The 21522-nt window shown below is 37.5% G+C and overlaps 1 protein-coding gene across 2 annotated transcripts in view; it reads right to left on the reverse strand.

Moving 5' to 3' along the window:
• The window catches only part of GSTCD (glutathione S-transferase C-terminal domain containing), a 147111-nt gene that overhangs the window by 122608 nt on the left and 2981 nt on the right, over positions 1-21522 (reverse strand). For both annotated transcript variants that reach the window (XR_011257649.1, XM_069593563.1), the window contains exons 2-4: positions 11407-11847; positions 9999-10466; positions 1353-1604 (exon numbers count right to left, since the gene is read on the reverse strand). Coding sequence is in view for 1 of the 2 variants with exons in the window: in XM_069593563.1 (XP_069449664.1) it covers positions 1353-1604; positions 9999-10466; positions 11407-11826 (1140 nt within the window). In the remaining variant the exon portion in view is untranslated. The remainder of the gene's footprint in view (positions 1-1352; positions 1605-9998; positions 10467-11406; positions 11848-21522) is intronic.

Here is a 21522-nt window from a genome sequence, read left to right on the forward strand (position 1 = left end):
TTATGACTGTTTAACTTTTCTCTAAATATATTTATCTCTTTTATATAAATATTTTAAAATGGGACAAATGCAAATGTCTTTCCTAATATCATTTTGTTGCTGGAAAAGCATAGGCAGAAAAATGTGAATTACCAATCTTTTTTCAAGACTCTGTAAAAGTATGAATTCAAATAAAAGCATGGATAATTGGTTTGCTAAAATTTTAGAAATTAGTATTTTAATACAAAGATTACTCTCCTGGCAATTATTTTTACAAACAAAAACCATCAGAGGAGGTAAACGAAAGATGGCTGAACAATATAACCATCCGATCAAGACACATCAAACTACTATATCTTATACAATCAACTCCTGTTTCACTATTTCACCACTAGGCTAACAAAACTTAGCTGAAGAGGTGAGGAGCTGGTGTTACTACTAACATCTTCTTGTGCCTTTCAAAATCAAAGAACTTTGTTAACACTAGAACTCAGATACTTCCTAACCCAAGTAAGAAAAACATACTAATTTTTTTCCCAATACAACTCAGCTGACTAGCTCAAATTACTTCATGAATTCCCTATTCAAATAAATCTTCAAGTAGTCTAAGTTAAAAGCAAGCCATTTTTGTAAATATTTTAAAATATTTATTTATTTACATAGCTGCACCAGGTCTTAATTTTAGCATCTGGTATCTAGTTCCCTGACCATGAACCTGGGCCCTATGCGTTAGTAATGCAGTCTTAGCCCCTGGACCACCAGAGAAGTTCTGTTGCTAATTGTTTTGAATGATAGTGAAAAGAAAGCCTATTGGTGAAAACGTATACACTTAGTACCACTAGAAACAAATTATGCTGCAAACAGAGAAAAATAAATGATATGCATTCTTATTCTATATAAGGTCATAAAATCAAGGAATAAATTAAAAACAGAATTCAAAAATCTTAAATTTAGACAAAACCTTGGCAAATAAATTGAGATAATCATTCTCATTTCTTTAATTCAAATCATCACCTCAAAATTAAAAAAACAAGACTAGTTCCTTGCAACAGAAAAACATCAGGTTAAAACAATAAACTTGACCAGATGAGATATGACTTTGGTGTATCAAATGTAAAACAAAATGTTTTGAGAAAAATACTTAAAAATATATATTCTGACTTGTCTCCAAAGACACATAATAGTAAACATCTTCCATTTACTGTATTTCACTTAAATGCAAAGACTAGCAGAAAGTATGATTGGTTAAGAGTGATGTAAATAAAATTTATAACAAAAATGTCAGTAGATAATTACAAGTTGGGGTAGTATACTAAGCAACTTTTATCACATGGAATCTTTCAACAAAATTTTAATAAAAACAACTGAATTACCATTAATTTAGTCATAGTGGGTCTTGGTCCTCCAATAAACGAAGGATCATTTTGCTCCTCTGCACATGGGGCCTCATCTAAGTTTGGGGGCTGTTGACTTGAGGTGGTCTGTAATTCTGGTAAACTGAGAAATTGGATCCCACACTGAGAAGCTGCTGTTTGCACTCTTGGCACTTCCTGAATCCTCTGGTACCAGGCAGCCAGCAGTGGAAATTCTACCAGCTTTCCAGAAAGTTTCCTGCAGATAATTACCTAGGCAGAAAAAGAACAAAACGTATTACTATACATACTTTTTGTTTGTTATAACAGCTGATTGAAGTAATCTTACATACCATAAAATTCACACATTTTAAGTGTACAGTTCACAGAATGAGTTTTAGTAAATTTAAACAGTGGTGCATCTACCACCATAACCTACTACCGGAACTCTCAGTGTCACACAGGAAAGTTCCCTTGGGACTGCGGGCAGTCAGTCCCCGCTCCCCAGTCAGTTGCAGGCAATCACTGATCTGCTTCTCATGTACATAATTCTGCCTTTTCAAGAATTTCAAAAAAATGGAATCAGAAAATGTGGTTCTTTTCATTTAGCAGTATGATTCTGAGATTCATCCATGTAGTTGCATTTATCAGCAGTTTGCTGCTTTTCATGATGATGCAGCATTTAAAGAAAGACTTATTCATTCAAGTTAAAAACATTTGAAACCATTACCCCTGATGTAAATTAACACATATTTTGCCTTGGTCAGATGCTTTCTCCCTAGCACCATCACCAAACTTCAATTTTTTAAAAAATTAGAATGTTGTTCTTTGTAAGACAGTGAATGCTGTTTCCATAGAAACAGCTATAATGTTACAAACAGATTATGACTTATAATTATGAACAGAAAAAGTAAAAAGGTTGAATCATAGAAAATCTCTACAGATATATCTAGCTATCAGTTCAGTTCAGTTGCTCAGTCGTGTCTGACTCTTTGCGACCCCATGAACTGCAGCACGCCAGGCCTCCCTGTCCATCACCATCTCCCGGAGTTCACTCAGACTCATGTCCATTGAGTACCGACCATCCAGCCATCTCATCCTCTGTTGTCCCCTTCTCCTCCTGCCCCCAATCCCTCCCAGCATCAGAGTCTTTTCCAATGAGTCAGCTCTTTGCATGAGGTGGCCAAAGTATTGGAGTTTCAGCTTTAGCATCATTCCTTCCAAAAAAATCCCAGGACTGATCTCCTTTAGAATGGACTGGTTGGCTCTCTTTACAGTCCAAGGGACTCTCAAGAGTCTTCTCCAACACCACAGTTCAAAAGCATCAATTCTTCAGCACTCAGCCTTCTTCACAGTCCAACTCTCACCTCCATACATGACTACTGGAAAAATCACAGCCTTGACTAGACGGACCTTTGTTGGCAAAGTAATGTCTCTGCTTTTGAATATGCTGTCGAGATTGGTCATAACTTTCCTTCCAAGGAGTAAGTGTCTTTTAATTTCATGGCTGCAATCACCATCTGCACTGATTTTGGAGCCCAAAAATGAAAGTCTGACAGTGTTCCCACTGTTTTCCCATCTATTTCCCATGAAGTGATGGGACCAGATGCCATGATCTTCGTTTTCTGAATGTTGAGCTTTAAGCCAACTTTTTCACTCTCCTCTTTCACTTTCATCAAGAGGCTTCTTAGTTCCTCTTCACTTTCTGCCATAAGGGTGGTGTCATCTGCATATCTGAGCTTACTGATATTTCTCCCAGCAATCTTGATTCCAGCTTGTGCTTCTTCTAGCGCAGCATTTCTCATGACACACTCTGCATATAAGTTAAATAAGCAGGGTGACAATATACAGCCTTGATGTACTCCTTTTCCTATTTGGAACCAGTCTGTTGTTCCATGTCCAGCTCTAACTGTTGCTTCCTGACCTGCAAACAGGTTTCTCAAGAGGCTAGTCAGGTGGTCTGGTATTCCCATCTCTTGAAGAATTTTCCACAGTTTATTGTGATCCACACGGTCAAAGGCTTTGGCATAGTCAATAAAGCAGAAGTAGATGTTTTCCTGGAACTCTCTTGCTTTTTCCATGATCCAGCAGGTGTGGCAATTTGATCTCTGGTTCCTCTGCCTTTTCTAAAACCAGCTTGAACATCTGGAAGTTCATGGTTCACGTATTGCTGAAGCCTGGCTTGGAGAATGTTGAGCATTACTTTACTAGCGTGTGAGATGAGCGCAATTGTGCAGTAGTTTGAGCATTCTTTGGCACAGCCTTTCTTTGGGATTGGAATGAAAACTGACCTTTTCCAGTCCTGTGGCCACTGCTGAGTTTTCCAAATTTGCTGGCATATTGAGTGCAGCACTTTCACAGCATCATCTTTCAGGATTTGAAACAGCTCAACTGGAATTCCATCACCTCCACTAGCTTTGTTTGTAGTGATGCTTTCTAAGGCCCACTTGACTTCACATTCCAGGATGTCTGGCTCTAGGTGAGTGATCACCCCATCATGATTATCTTGGCCGTGAAGATTTTTTTTGTACATTTCTTCTGTGTATTCTTGCCACCTCTTCTTCAAACTGCTGCTTATGACCCATTAAGAGATTTTAAAATCAATATAGCTGGTTTTTTTAAAAAAATGAAATACAATAGAAAATATCAGGGTAAATAGCATGTAGTAAGGCAGATTATTTTCTATATATGTATAATATAAAGATGTATACTTGTATACTCAATCATCTTGTAAAATGCATTATTTACTATGAAAAGTAAAAAAGTTTGAAAAATACTGTCTAAATGGTCCTCTGGGAGTAAAAAGTCTCTAACTCTCAACAAAATACTTAGTTGCCTGAAAACAGATTATGAGCTAAGGGAATTGAGCTTTAAGCTATGATAAATTAATCAAATAAGAAATGTTCTCATTTCCTCACTTTCCTTTACTTCCCTTGGTAGTGATTTATTCTTATTTGTTAGATGCATATGACATCTTTCCCTCTTTTTGAAATAAACTGTAATTAAGCAACAATAATTCATGTTTAAAAAAACTGAGGACTTTTACTCTACATGACAGGTCATTCCAGTTAATCAACATGCCAGGCTGCTCTGCTGTTATCCAGACAGCTCAGGAGGCACTGCACCACATTTGTTAATTACACTTGAGAAAATGCATTTAACGAAGAAGCTAATGAAAAATGTGTGAAACAAGAATTAAATTTGTCCCTAAGAAATGATTTTTAAAAAATGTTACTTGGCTGATAAGATCAAAATCATTATAAATTTTAATCAAGTTACTTAAGGACAAGAAAACTAGAGAATTAATTTTTAAAGTAATGGTCTAAAAAAAAAACTGCTATGAAGAATACAAAATGAAATCCTAGTGGCTTTATGAAAGAGTTAGTTGCTTAGTCGTATCCAACTCTCTGCAACCCCATAAACTGTAGCCCACCAAGCTCCTCTGCCAATGGAATTCTCCAGGCAAGAATACTGGACTGGGTAGCCATTCCCTTCTCCAGGGAATCTTCCCAACACAGGGATTGAACCTGGGTCTCCTATATTGCAGGCAGACTCTTTACCATCTAAGCCACCAGGAGTGGCTTTGCAATTAATTACAATTAGGGGCAGAAAAAAATTGTGCGAATAAAAAGAGAAGATATTATACCTATCCAAAAGATCTCTGTATTGCTTTCCATAACTTAGTAGAGTATGTTGTAATTCTTCCATGTCATTTCCTCAGTCACATCTACTCTTTCAAAATCTGCAAGCAATAAATGCTGGAGAGGGTGTGGAGAAAAGGGAACCCTCCTACACTGTTGGTGGGAATGCAAACTAGTACAGCCACTATGGAGAACAGTGTGGAGATTCCTTAAAAAATTGCAAATAGAACTACCTTATGACCCAGCAATCCCCCTGCTGGGCATACACACCGAGGAAACCAGAATAGAAAGAGACACATGTACCCCAATGTTCATCGCAGCACTGTTTATAATAGCCAGGACATGGAAACAACCTAGATGTCCATCAGCAGATGAATGGATAAGAAAGCTGTGGTACATATACACAATGGAGTATTACTCAGCCGTAAAAAAGAATTCATTTGAATCAGTTCTGATGAGATGGATGAAACTGGAGCCGATTATACAGAGTGAAGTAAGCCAGAAAGAAAAACACCAATACAGTATACTAACACATATATATGGAATTTAGGAAGATGGCAATGACGACCCTGTATGCAAGACAGGGAAAGAGACACAGATGTGTATTACGGACTTTTGGACTCAGAGGGAGAGGGAGAGGGTGGGATGATTTGGGAGAATGACATTCTAACATGTATACTATCATGTAAGAATTGAATCGCCAGTCTATGTCTGACGCAGGATGCAGCATGCTTGGGGCTGGTGCATGGGGATGACCCAGAGAGATGTTATGGGGAGGGAGGTGGGAGGGGGGTTCATGTTTAGGAACGCATGTAAGAATTAAAGATATTAAAATTTAAAAAATTTTAAAAAAAAGCATGTCATAACTAACAAATGTTTAGGTGAGCAGCGTAAGCAGTATAAAAAATAGTAAACTAAGTGGAAATAAAATTTCAGTTTAGTGTTTTTCTAACAGTCTAGAACTGGTGAGTTAAAACTGAAAATTCTTAAGGACCTAGAACATAGGATAAGATATAGAAAATATAAATTAACCAGAGCATTCATGATTTTTGCAATATGTCAGCCAATAGCGAGATTCCCATTTTATTCTCAATTTGTGCCAATGAGAACAATGAAAGAGGTATTTAACATAGGCATTTTTGCTGAAAAATCAATTTATACAATGTTTTTACTTTTGTAACAAATGTCATTCTTCTAAAAGCCATATTCAAAGCATTAGAAGTTAAAATGTAGTATGTTATATCATACATACGCAGGTTACAAAAATATTTCATAAAGTGGCAATTTGTTTATCCTCCAGGAGTGAACAATCTTTTAAACAGTTCGATCAAAGTGTACCTGTTTAGTAGTAGTAACTTAAAAATAACTATAAAATTTTCTGGTATCTGAAAAGATTTTACCTTAGTATGGCTATTCATTGTCAATTCTCCCATCTGCTTGCTCTTCTGTATACTAGAAGATTCTAGCAACTAAATCAAAGGGAAGGGGGAATCATAAGAAGTATGCATTTTAATTTATTCTTTTTAAATCCATTTCTGAAACTTTCCAGACAAGAGGATTTTATCAAGCACCTTCCAGGAGGCAGTGTTGGGTTATCAGGGGTTACCTTTGCCAGCTAATATCCTATGAAGAGGAAAAGGAGCTTGGAGCTGAGGTTTAGATGTAACACTGCAGCCTCTCCTAGCCATTGTTTTGCATATCTGGCTTTATTCTGTTTAGCAAAATTGGGTATTTTCCCTTGCTTGCTTGCTTGCTCAGTTGTGTCCAACTCTTTGCTGTCCCATGCATTGTAGCCCACCAGATTCCTCTGTCTGTGGAATTTTCCAGGCAAGAATACTGGAGTGGGTTGCCATTCTTTTCTCCAGGGAATCTTCTCAACCCAGGGATCAAACTCCGGTCTCCTGCATTGCAGGCAGATTCCTTACTGTCTGAGCTACCAGGAAGCCATCATTTTGTTTAGCAAAACTGCGTATTTTCCCTAACTCTTTTAATTTTGACCTCTGGTATACCAAACCTTGAATCAGCAAAACTGACTGCTCTTTCATATTCTTGATCTTATTTCTATGGCTAAATATTTTGGCCCTAGATGCAGATCTCTGTTTCTGATCCAAACCTAGTAACTTGACCCTCATTCCTGATCATGAACTTGATCCTGATTCTGATCATTTGGACTGCTATTTCATCACCTCAATGTGAGTTACTACAAGTATAAAGGCTTGGCATCATTGCCACCATCTGAACTAAAACGGCTGCTTCATAACCCAAGATGACTTATAAGAAGAAAATAAATATAACAAAAATAACATCAAAGCTTTGGCAAAGAAAGATTAATTCCTGAAAGAAAATGTGATGATCCAGGAAAAGTACAAACAAACAAAGGAAAATATTTAGAGAGTTAGTTTACATATAAATGTCAAAAGGGAAGAATTTAATCACAGAATACATGTAATAGAAAAGGCTGAGTGTACAAGTTTTCCACTATTTTAAACTGAGACAGAGTTCCTTAGTTGTATTTGATAGATTTACTCAGCAGTGGTCAGGCTGATGTCCAACCTGATTGAAGGGGGAAAAAATCCTCTCAATTAGGAACACTTTCACCTCAGTTGATCCTAATCAGGTAAACAGTATTAAATTAAGCTAAAATCAAATGTAAAAGATGGATGTCTGGATAATGATCTAAAAATCATCTTTATGCAGGTGAATCCAATTTTTTATGTCTTGTTACATTTGAAAGCAAATACTGAAGTCTTCTCTATCAACTTGTTTTATTTCCTTTGTAGTACTCACCATTATTTAAATGTATATTATTTATTTGTCTATTTGTTCATTCCTATCTTTCCTATTCTTCTATTTCTACTAGAATATTAACTCCATAAGGACTGGGACTCTTTCTCTCTTGTTCATCACTGTATTGCTAGCATATACAGAGCATGACATATACAGTAGGCTTTCAAATAAATTTCTCAAATGAATGAATTAATGGTTGTGCCACTTAAGATTCAATTTTTAAGAAATTAGAAACAAAGAGTTATCCAAGAAGACCAAGAAGCCATGAATATCAACTGTATTTTATAATATGTACCAAATGACTGCTTTAATGACTAAAGTTGGTAATAATGGTGACAAGAGAATTTAGAAATGATTTGACTAGGAAAAAAAAAAATCTATGTTTTACTCCCTATCCAGCTGCAGCTCCAAGGACAGTAGGAATACAGGTGACATTTACAATACTAATCAACATCTAAACAATTCCTAAATCTCGTTTTCACATCCTTTAATTCTGAAGTTATTTCGGTTTCTAATCTTGTTTTGCTCCCATTTTAAAGAAAAGAGAAATGTTCCTTAAAAAAAACCCACTGATTGATGCCACCTAACTTATTAGTGAAGCACTGGTCTCCAAATACATAGATGTTCATTAGAAATATTCTCTCAACTGTCAGTAAACATACCTGAAGTATTGCTGATATACAATAAATAAAATCTGATTATCTGATTCTTTAGTAAAGGAAAGGGTGAAATGCTTCAAAGTGGGAAAAATGCAGTTCTGGAAAACCGATAGGAAAGCTACAAAGAGCTCTAGCTTTTCTGGTTCACTTGATACTGTTTGTACCTTGTCCTTTGTCCCTCCCACAGACAGTGGAGGAAAAAAAAAAAACAATTTCCGAGCTAGTGGTAAAGAACCTGCCTGCCTATGCAGAAGACTTAAGAGACACAGATTCAATCCCTGGTTTGGGAGATTCCCTGGAGGAGGGCATGGCAACCCACTGCAGTATTCTTGCCTGGAGAATCCCAAGGACAGAGGAACCAGGCGGGCTACGACCCATGGGGTTGCAAACAGTCGGACACAACTGAAGTGACTTAGCATGTGCATATATATATATATATATATATATATATATATGTACCTGAACTAAAAATGGAAACTTTCCATTTATAATCTTCCACAGCATTGAATAGGACTGACCATTCTGTTACATAACAGAGAGATGCGGGTAAAATATTTCTGATTTAATAACATCTGACATAATGAAATTAGTGGTTTCCCAGGTGGCACTAGTGGTAAGGAATTTGACCTGTTTAGTTGCTAAGTCAGGTCCGACTCTGTAGCCCCATGAACTGTAGCCCGCCAGGCTCTTCAGTCCATGAGATGTCCCAGGTAAGAATACTGGAGTTGGTTGCCGTTTCCTTCTCCAGGGCACCTTCCTGACCCAGGAATCAAACCCACATCTCTGGCATTGCAGGGAATTCTTTATCACTGAGCCACCTGGGAAGCAAGCCATTTGAAGTGACTACTTAATTATAAAATATAGTTGACCAGAGATTTCAGTATTTTAATACTGGAACCTCTAGTATTGGAAGATAATCACAAGAGAATTTAAGCTTAATAACCATGTACTGTGTGCTGTGCTTAGTGGTTCAGTTGTATCTGACTCTTTTCGACCCTATGGACTGTAGCCTGCCAGGCTCCTCCGTCCATGGGATTCTCCAGGCAGGAATACTGGAGTGGGTTGCCATTCCCTTCTCTAGAGGATCTTCCCGACCCAGGAATCCAACCCAAGTCTCCTGCATTGCAGGTGGATTCTCTACCGTCTGAGCCACCAGGGAAGCCCAAGAACACTGGAATGGGTACCCTATCCCTTCTCCAGGGGATCTTCCCAACCAGGAATGGAACTGGGGTCTCCTGCACTGCAGGCGGATTCTTGACCACTGGGCCACCAGGGAATCCCTAATCATAACAAATGCTAATATTTTAGCAACTCCAAACTAAAAGTCATACTAATTACTAACATTTATTGACAGCAACTATGTCTAAGCGTTGTTCCTACTTTACACAAATTGTCATTTGTTCCTCACACTGATCCAAATAGATGGGCGCTACTATCATCGCTGTTTTACAGATAAGGAAATGCAGACAGATATTAATAACTCACCCAGAAGCATAATAAGAAATGGAATAGGAATTCAAACCTGGGAAGCTTTATGGATTGAAACCTACAACAGTGTATCGACTCCTGATAAACCTTACCAAAAAATGATGGATACAGGGCAAGAGCACAATATCTGCCAAAGTGAAGTACAGGCCTTCTGCAAACACATGATCCAGAGGTGGCAGGTCAGAGGCCTTTGCTTTTCTGATGTGAGAAGGCTCTCTGTTGGCAGAAGCGGGTTCCTTGTGTATTGTGAGCTTTGAGAATGCCACTTTCAGTTCCAGGCTTGCAGATGAAGAGTCCCCCTCTTCAGATGTTTCCTGCCTATGACCCTTGCTCTTCGTTTTCTCCTTAGCAAGGGAAGGTCCAACCCCAGCAGCCTTCTGTTGCTTTAGCTTCTGCCGCCGGAGTTTGTCATCATTATGCACTCTAACGGGTTCACGAAGCTTTTTCTCAAGCTCTAGTATTGCAGCAGGAATGGTTGGGGGTTGATCAAAAGATTCTTTGAGAAAATTCTCAACAGCTAAAGGGATGGTAAGTTCACATAGCCTGGTCCATTGACTAACCTACAAAACAAAACAAAACAAAACAAGAAATGAAACGATTCTTTACTTCCAACCGAACTAGAAAAAAAACAACTTCATACGGGAAAACAAGCCTGGTTTAGAGAATTTAAGTCTTGAGCTAAACCATTCCTGGGCCAGACTTTACGCTCTATGAAGAGACATTATCACAGTGCTTCAGAAGTGATAACATTAAACAATGTAGGTTTAGCACTCCTGTATCTGGAAATATATGCTATCCTCTTATATCCTCTTACTGAGTAAACCCTCACTTCCCAAAGCCTCTAAAGTACACTCTCCCTAAAAGAGCTGGGTTTCTGAAACATTGCTACTTGAGCTCCTTTAATCTTCAACATAATTAAAATAAAAGGTTAAAAAAATCTTTTCCTAAAAATAATATCTTTAAATCTCATAATTAAATCTTTGCTTCTTATTTTCGAATACTGCACTGAAATATTGGTACACATGAAAATCTACTTTAACTCTTTTATTGGTTACTGAAGTTTTCTTTTTCTTTTCTTTTTTAAAATTTATTTTAATTGGAGATTAATTACTTTACAATATTGTATTGGTTTTGCCATACATCAACATGAATCCACCATGGGTGTACACGTGCTCCCCATCCTGAACCCCCCTCCCACCTCCCTCCCCGTACCATCCCTCTGGGTCATCCCAGTGCACCAGCCCCAAGCATCCTGTATCCTGCATCGAACCTGGACTGGTGGGATGATTTGGAAGAATGGCATTGAAACATATATTATCATATAAGAAATGAAGTTTTCTTTTTAAGTAAATTAAACTTTATTTTCTGAAAGAGAGTTAAATGAATATCTAAGTGAATGTATTATCACTTATGGGCTTCCCCTGTGGCTCAGAAGACAAAGAATCTGCCTGCACTGATTACTTACGGCTTTAAATAACAGAAAAGAGACATTCTACTTACTTCAGCACAAGCTTTCAAGCAAGTCTTCTTAAAACCCAGAAGTTCCAAAATTTCCTTCTTTGAGGGGTCTGCTTCATATGACTTCTGGATTATGTGTCTCAGAACGACAGCAAGTCCTGCTCGACAGAAATTGCCTGGTCTTTCTACTATTGCAGGTAAACAGCAACTCTGGACTATTGGTGGAAGCTCTTGCCTTGAAATAATCTGTATTTCAACACCCTCAGATGGTACATTTTTAAGTACTGAAATAATTGTGCTTTCTCCAGGGAGGACTAAGAATACTTTAAATACTGTGCAGTCACAGTATGATAACAAAAATAAAGTTACAGATGTATGAAGAGGAAAGATGCACCCTTCTTTTTGGTGAGAAAAGTCCAAGTACAGATATTCTTCTGTAAGGCTTTTCTTAATGCCTTTCATTTTCTTCTTTCATTGGGTTACCTGAAGCATAAATTGAAGTGGTTTTAGGTCTTAGGGTATAGTAATTGCAAAGCTAAAATAAAAGATGAACACTTTAAAACTTTTTCTAGAAATCAGCAAGGATTTGTGATAGATATGATTCTATAAAAATTTGTTCTTGGCATGAATAAATGGCTTCCAAAAGAATGAGGCCCACACTGTGCAATTAACTAGTCTTAAGAGGATTTTAGGACTTTCCAAGTGGTGCCAGTGGTAAAGAACCCACCTGACAATGCAGGAGACGTAAAAGTTGCGTGTTCGATCCCTGGGTTGGGAAGATCCCCTGGAGGAGGAAATGTCAACCCACTCCAATATTCTTGTCTAGGAAATCCCATGGACAGAGGAGCCTGGTGGGCTAGAGTCCTTGGGGTTGCAAAGAGTTGAACACGACTGAAGTGACTTAGCACACATGCACGCAAGGGGATTTTATACACAGCTCCTTTAAAATGAGCATACCTCAGGTGCTTTGTAATATAGCCCTCCCAGTCAAGTACTTGTCAGTCTCACTACAGGTGAGAATAAAAGATGAACAGAATAGGACGCAAGCATTTATCACTATTGCAACATACTATGTATCTATTCTTGTCTTCCTCCAATAGCATGTTCCATGAGATTATAAATTTCATTTTATTCACTGTAATATCATGGAACAAGGTCTGATATTATATATGTGTGTGTGTGTGTGTGTGTGTGTATAATCAAAAAGCACTGAGTGAACGCACAGATGAAGAGACATGTTCATTATTTTAAAGATACAAACATACACAATCTTGTGGTCAAATTACTGATGGGTGCTTTCAAGTCATAATCCTTAAGACTTCTGTCAATTATGACTTTTTGCTTGATTTCTACATTTCTTGGGTCTAAAATTTCCCATGTTCAAATCCATAAATCAAAATTTCCAAACTGACACTAGATGGCACCCTTTAAAAGCATTCGCCACATCCTAACTGGTATATTAAAGAAAAAATATTTTAAATTAAAAAAATTATTTTAAAAGCCTTTAAAAAGTATACATGCAACTCTTTAAGTATATTTGAAATATTAGTGTGCCCCGAATTTTAGGGTATTAAAATCAACTAAATTTTCTTTACACTGTAAGTTCCTTAGTTTGTTTTTTTTAATTAAAAGCAAAACAATCAAATACTCGTTAATTTTGGTCCTCAACTTTTTTTTATTAAAGAGCTAATAATTCATTACAACAAAGATATAGTTAGTAAAGATATACACAGTAACATTACTATCTTGGAAAACTTCTTGGCAATGTAAATAATCACTAGTGTTTATACTTCTTTTATTAAAACGTAACAGACCTGCACCATGGCTTGTTACTTAAGATTATCTAGGAGAAAATTATTTCATGTAATTTAAAAGCAACAACTTTTAGCCGAAGGGAACTATTTTCTTCCTGAACTAACTTAATTACCTTTTGCATTTTTTTCTTTTTTCTTCATCTAGAGCTGATTTTAAAAGAAAGTATTAAAGGGCATTTGTTAAAGCTCACAGGCAAAAGAAACCAACCTTTTGTAGAAAGTTGACAGTCTCTTTGGAGATAGTGGGTTGCTATTTCTATACCTAAACTATATAGATATAGTTTCCCCCTCTCTATATTTTGCTGATTAATTTACCTATCCTTTTAACTCCTTTTGTTAACACTGTAAAGACTACTTTTTAAAAATAGCGAATAACAGTTTTATTGTGCATAGATGTCACATTTGTCATGTCCTACCTTCCTTTTAAAAAATTTTTTTTAAACCTTTTATTTTGTTTTGAGGTATAGCTGATCAACAAAGTTGTGACAAAGTGTTTCAGGTGAACAGAGAAGGGATTCAGCCATACTATAAAGAAGATCCCTAAGTGCCTTCCTAAGGAGCAGATTTGAAAGAAAACATAATCAATTTCCTCATGGAATTGGTAAAAACCAGTCCTGTTAACACTTGAACGAGACACACAAAACGGAAGACTAAAAACAACATCATGCTATTTTACATCTTTTGATTCACGATATGCTGAAATGTTAATATTAAAAAATTAGAGTACATATATATTGCCACTTTCTGAGGCTGTGAACTACCAGATGTTCAATCTGGTTTTAGAAAAGGCAGAGGAATCAGAGATCAAATTGCCAACATCCGTTGGATCATCGAAAGAGCAAGAGAGTTCCAGAAAAACATCTATTTTTGCTTTATTGACTATGCCAAAGCCTCTGACTGTATGGCTCACAGTGAACTGTGGAAAATTCTGAAAGAGATGGGAATACCAGACCACCTAACCTGCCTCTTGAGGAACCTATATGCAGGTGAGGAAGCAACAGTTACAACTGGACATGGAACAACAGACTGGTTCCAAATAGGAAAAGGAGTAAGTACATCAAGGCTGTATATTGTCACTGTGCTTATTTAACTTATATGCAGAGTACATCATGAGAAATGCTGGGCTGGAGGAAGCACAAGCTGGAATCAAGATTGCCGGGAGAAATATCAATAACGTCAGATATGCAGATGTCACCACCCTTATGGCAGAAAATGAAGAAGAACTAAAGAGCCTCTTGATGAAAGCGAAAGAGGAGAGTGAAAAATTTGGCTTAAAGCTCAACATTCAGAAAACTAAGATCATGGTATCCGGTTCCATCACTTCATGGCAAGTAGATGGGGAAACAGTGGAAACAGTGGCTGACTGTTTTGGGGGGCTCCAAAATTATCGCAGATGGTGACTGCAGCCATGAAATTAAAAGATGCTTACACCTTGGAAGGAAAGTTATGACCAACCTAGACAGCATATTAAAAAGCAGAGACATTACTTTGTAAACAAAGGTCCGTCTAATCAAGGCTATGGTTTTTCCAGCAGTCATGTATGGACGTGAGAGTTGGATTATAAAGAAAGTTGAGCGCGAAAGGATTGGTGCTTTTGAACTGTGGGGTTGGAGAAGACTCTTGAGAGTCCTTTGGACTGCAAGGAGATCCAACCAGTCCATCCTAAAGGAGATCAGTCCTGGGTGTTCATTGGAAGGACTGATATTGAAGCTCAAACTCCAATACTTTGGCCACCTGATTTGAAGAGTTGAGTCATTTGAAAAGACCCTGATGCTGGGAAAGACTGAAGACGGGAGAAGTGGATGACAGAGGATGAGATGGGTTGGATGGCATCACCGACTCAATGGACATGAGTTTGGGTAAACTCTGGGAGTTGGTGATGGACAGGGAGGCCTAGTGTGCTGCAGTCCATGGGGTTGCAGAGTCGGACATGACTGAGCAACTGAACTGAACTGAGGCACATAAGTCCGATGAGAATTAACTTTTACACATTTCATAAACTTTTTTTTTTTTTTGCTGTGAGCACTTAATAAATGCTAAATGTCAACAAAAGAGAATAGCAATAATCTGTCCCTGGAGATAACTAATAATTAATGAGATGCCTAAGAGAAAATGCAAAGTACTGTTGACTCAACATAATTAACTTTTTAAAATATAAATATTGGTATTTTTCCCCCTTGATGACTAAAAATATTACTTAATGATCTTGGGGTTTAAAAAACCAATCACTCTCCCTGGGCAATTTCTCCACATTAAATTTTTACTATAATTTCTAAATTAAGTATTAGCAAACCTATAAAATTTTGCTGTCTATTTTTGGCATGTACCATGTCTAATTTTTCAAGAAAGTAGAACACATTTTTTGTTTAAAGTTTGCAAATACAGTAAAAGAAACCTATTTTCTTCTTCATTTCTAGCTAGAGAATTCCTCCTCTTATCACTTTTATGTCATGAGCTTTTAAAAGGTAGGTACTGTAGAATCATCCTTGGGGTCTCTAAGGCATGGAGCTGGGGTACAGATCTTGTTACTTCAGATTACATTTCTGCCCAGCACAGAAGTGCTGTCATCTGCTTTTGCTCAGCTTTGACAGGTGCCACACTGCACTTAGAGGGAACGAGACAGCGGAAGATAAAACCACAGGCTTGAGATGCCTGAACAGAGCTGATGGAGTGTGCATCAGCTTGGGAATGTCGCAGAGGGACTAAAAACAGGTTGTTTTTTAGTCACTAAGTCATGTCCAACTCTTTTGCGAACTCATGGACTGTAGCTCATCGGGCTCCTCTGTCCACGAAATTTCCCAGGCAAGAATACTGGAGTGGGTTGCCATTCCCTTCTCCAGGGGATCGTCCCAACCCAGGGACAGAACCCAGGCCTCCTGCATTGACAGGTGGAGTCTTTACCACTGAGTCACCTGGGAAGCACAAAAACAGGTGGAGAGTAAATATTTAAGCCTTGGTTTCATTACTTGGCAATTTTCAAAGACATTTCTAAACAAATGTAGTCATAGGTTTAATATTTCAGGAATTTAACCTTTTTTATTCATTTATTCTAGTGAATGTATCATGGTGCTGATAAAGTGAAACATTTCATACATGAAAGGGGAAATGGGTTTTATAGGTATTTTCTTATTTGAAGCCATTTTATTGTCAATAGCTTACTCAGTGCATATGTATATAAAGAAAGAAAAAAACACCATAAATATTGAACATAAGCATACTTCTCTGGAAGCTAAAAAAAAAGTTTAAAATTTCTTGTGCTTGAAATTCAAGTCTTGATCTATGACAACTACACATTACATAACAGATAAATAGATAAGTTATATATCCCATGTGTGTGTGCATGCTAAGTTGCTTCAGTCATGTCCAACTCTTTGCCACCCTATGGACTGTAGCCCAGCAGGCTCCCTTGTCTATGGGATTCTCCAGGCAAGAATATTAGAGTGGGTTGCCATGCCCTCCTCCAGGGGATCTTCCCAACCCAGGGATCGAACCTGCCTCTCTTATGTCTCTTGCATTGGCAGGTGGGTCCCTTACCACTAATGTCACCTGGAAAGCCCTATTTATTACATAATAAAGTCCCAAAGTACATAACTGCAATAAAAATATTAACCAGTTGACTGCATTTTTTAATTAAGACATTATTACTATGGCTGGAATTTGGTAAGAGCTTAATAAATGTTAAAGGAACAAAGAATGCAATTCTAAATAATATTATGTATATTTTATTGCCTACCAAATACGTGCTTCATAAGCACCCTGAATTTTACGCATTACTTCAGCCCTCATAATCCTTACAGTGCATTTTACTTCCACTACATGATTAAGAACTGTACTTTAATCCAAAAGCATTATTTGAATCCATAAAGGGATCTTATGGGAAAACACTAAGGAATGGGTATTTTTCTAATATAAATAGCACTACTTTATAAACTTCATAAGTGGAACCATACTGCAATTTTATCACAGCCACAATTTCACCACAGTGAAGCTCATCAGAAACTATGTTATTCTTAGCAAATTTCTCAGGTGGCTCAGAAGTAAAGAATCCACCTGCCCATGCAGGTGCCGCAGGAGATGCGGGTTCCATCCCTGGGTCTGGAAGAACCCCTGGAGAAGGAAATGGTAACCTACTTCAGTATTCTTGCCTGGGACGAGTCATGGACAGAGGAGCCTGGTGGGCTACAGTCCACGGGGTCACAAAGAGTCAGAGACACTGAGTGACTGCTCATGTACACTCTTGATAAAAACCTCCATGCTAAAGACAGAGCATCTGACAATTCTCAGCACTGGATTAAGGTTTTTGATCATTTCTTCTTAAGTTTTATGGGATCCTCCTCAGACCTCTAGGTGACCCGTAGCTTAGTACTTTGCCCTACTCTCAACTTTGATTTTACTCACACCTTGGATTACTGGCTTTCAAACTTTTGACCATGCCATACAATAAGAAACAAACGTTATAATGAAGGTCATTATACACGGAATAAAACTGAAACAAAAGACTCACAAAAAACTACCCTACCATAGGCGGTATAACTAACAGTTTATCTTTTCTTCTTTTTTTCCAGGGTTGTTTTTTGCTTGTTTGTTTTTACTGTTGCTTCAGTTCAGTTCAGTTCAGTTCAGTCGCTCAGTCGTGTCTGACTCTTTGCGACCCCATGAATCGCAGCACGCCAGGCCTCCCTGTCCATCACCATCTCCCGGAGTTCACTCAAACTCATGTCCATCGAGTCAGTGATGCCATCCAGCCATCTCATTCTCTGTCGCCCCCATTTTCTCCTGCCCCCAATCCCTCCCAGCATCAGAGTCTTTTCCAATGAGTCAACTCTTCGCATGAGTTTCAGCTTTAGCATCATTCCTTCCAAAGAACACCCAGGGCTGATCTCCTTTAGAATGGACTGGTTGGATCTCCTTGCAGTCCAAGGGACTCTCAGGAGTCTTCTCCAACACCACAGTTGAAAAACATCAATTCTTTGGCGCTCAGCTTTCTTCACAGTCCAACTCTCACATCCATTGAGACTTCCCTAACCATAGCCTTGACTAGACAGACCTTTGTTGGCAAATTAATGTCTCTGCTTTTCAATATGCTATCTAGGTTGCTTAGTGCTCACTAAATTGATTCCAAGATCCATGAGCTACAACTTACACTATGACAGCACTGTCAAAGGTGATTCGCAGTGCTACAGGTTTAAATATCACTGATGACTCTGATATTTATCTCTGCCACAACCTTTCCCCTAAACTTCAGACTCCTGTAGCCTACTTGACATCTTCACTTGGACATTTTTTTAAACCTGTTCATCTTTCCTCAAGTAATATCCTTCTTGATAAAATAGCAACACCATTTACCCAGTGCTCCCACACTTGAGAATTTGGGTACCTGTGATTCCTTCTGCCTAGAATATTCTTCTTCAAGATATTCACATGGCTTGCTCCTTTATTTTACTGTGGCCTCTGAATATTAACTCAGAGCAGTCTCTCCTGACTACTTGAATTGAAAAAGCACTCCTAACACTTCTTAGCCCCTTATCCTGCTTTCTTTTTCTTTACAGCACTTATTACTGCACGTCTCCAATGGTAAACAGTAGTCAAATTTTAGTTCAAGGACTGTATAAATGAATAAATGTACATAAATGATTGTCACTAATCCCTGTAATGATAGTATTTTTGAAAACATTAGTCTTGGTACAACATAAGCTTCGTTCTTCTTGACTCCATTCTTTCCCTTCCAAATAAATCTATTTTAAGAGCAAACTATGTATAAATTAAAATGAAGAAACACACCACTGTGAGCTGAGTTGGAAAAAGTAAAACTAGAATCCACTCAAATTCGTAAATAAAGCATAAACATTTTTATGTCTACTGATATTTAGGCATGAAATTAAAAGACGCTTACTCCTTGGAAGAAAAGTTATGACCAACCTAGATAGCATATTCAAAAGCAGAGACATTACTTTGCCAACAAAGGTCCATGTAGTCAAGGCTATGGTTTTTCTAGTAGTCATGTATGGATATGAGAGTTGGACTGTGAAGAAGGCTGAGTGCCGAAGAATTGATGCTTTTGAACTGTGGTGTTGGAGAAGACTCTTGAGAGTCCCTTGGACTGCAAGGAGGTCCAACCAGTCCATTCTGAAGGAGATCAGCCCTGGGATTTCTTTGGAAGGAATGATGCTAAAGCTGAAACTCCAGTACTTTGGCCACCTCATGCAAAGAGGTGACTCATTGGAAAAGACTTCGATGCTGGGAGGGATTGGGGGCAGGAGAAGGGGACGACTCAGGATGAGATGGCTGGATGGCATCACTGACTCAATGAACGTGAGTCTGAGTGAACTCCGGGAGTTGGTGATGGACAGGGAGGCTTGGCGTGCTGCGATTCATGGGGTCGCAAAGAGTCGGACACGACTGAGCGACTGAACTGAACTGAACTGAACTGATATTTAGGGAAGAGAATTAGGAACCTAATAAGATTCTATATATTTACTTAACAAGTAGAATATTCATACACTGAGTAATGAATAAGAGTCTAGACTCTGGTGCAGACTGATTGGGTTTAAATCTTGGTTCTGATACTTAGTATCTAGTAATATAAATGTTTTCTGTGCCTTAGTTTTCTCATTCATAAAAAGAGATAATAATAACAACAATATTTACCATATAGTATGTTGTGAGAACTGAACAACACCTAACACAAGAGTAATCCTCTAAATAAATACAATTGGTAACTACTTGTAATTTATCCCTAAATTCCTTATGCATTGATACTGTCAAAAAACACCAAGTTTGATGGGCAAGTCTTCAATTACACTTTGTATTTTCAAACTTCTCAATAAAAATTTGAGATTTTGTGTTGAGTTGAAAAGATTTTCTCTATTAACCAACTATACTCCAATATAAAATAAAAAGATTTTTTAAAAACAGAAAAGATTGAAACCAAATATAAAAAAAAATGTTTGTTATTTAAGGCTGAAAACCAGGGAGTCACAAAATTCTGGAGTATAAATGGGATATCTTAAGTTCACTTGAATATTAACTGCTTATATCGAATAGTTTAAAGCAATTTATAAGCATAAAAAAAGTGACAAACTCCTTAAAGATTCAAGTTTAAATGTAAACTCATTTTAATTCCCCACTACATCAAAATGTTCAACATTATGAATATTATAACCTAGCTTGTATTTTATACATAGAAACAACAAGTTTTTTTTTGTTTTTTTTTCTATGCCATGTGGCAGGTGTGATCTTTGTTCCCCAACCAGGCATTGAATCCACACCCCCTGCCCTGGAAGCAGGGAGTCTTTACTACTGGACAACCAAGGAAATCCCCTAAATAACAGTATTTGGTTGCAAATATCTCATTGTTTTCTTTCAATAATATAGATTTTTTTAAAAAAAGAAAGAAAAGCCTGCCTCTACAAAGTTAAATAGTAGCTTATTACCTTAGATATTAAAGGTTAAAAAAGAAAGAAAAAACCGAGCTATTCAGTGCTCACTACGTTGTGAAACATTGAGACACATACCACTAAGTCCTAGAGGACAAAATCCTATGATTAAAATTAGCTGTTTTCTTACCCAGGCAAGAAGTGGGGAAAAACTATTTAAAAGTAAGAAAGCTTACTACAACCTTAGCCATAAGGGAACTGTGGCATCTTCTCTCCACAGAATCAGGGAATCATCTGTTGCCATAGAATCATAATGCTTGCAGATAAGCTTGACCTCACAATTAACAAGGAGCCACAGCATGAAATGCTAACCTGTTAGAAACATCAGCAAACCTGAAATAAAATTACTGAATTCCCACAGTAACTGATATCTGTGCTCATCATGAACTGAATGGTATAAATCCTTGCTTTGTAAGCACTAGTCATAACAGAATTCAGTAGGCTAGTTAAAACACTTGAAGATGAGAACACCATGTGCTAAGGAATTGTGTATACTGGAGATGTTTTAGTTGACTAGCTTCAGAATTTGTTCAGTTTCAAAGTCTGCTAAATTATTGGTTAGAAAGATCAATTGGATAGTCAGCATTTATTCTTATTTCAAATCACAGGTGATAGAAAAGTTACAAACACATGTTCAGATAAACAAACAAAAACAACCCCTCCAAAACCCTTGATGGGTCCTCTACTACAAAAGTTCAAGTTTGAGCTTTGTTTAAAGCAGACAAACATATAACCGAAGTGTAATAAAATAAAGGAATTGATAAAATAATTTTCAAATCTCATTAATTTTTCCAGATTTATTTCTGAAGTTAGATCTCTTAAAATATTGCCTTCAGGTATAACTCAAACATAATTCTGGGACTTCTCTGGAAGTCCAGCAGTTAAAACTTCATCTTCCAATGCAGAGG

The sequence above is a fragment of the Ovis canadensis genome, chromosome 6 (genome assembly GCF_042477335.2).
Source record: "Ovis canadensis isolate MfBH-ARS-UI-01 breed Bighorn chromosome 6, ARS-UI_OviCan_v2, whole genome shotgun sequence".
Lineage (NCBI taxonomy): Eukaryota > Metazoa > Chordata > Mammalia > Artiodactyla > Bovidae > Ovis > Ovis canadensis.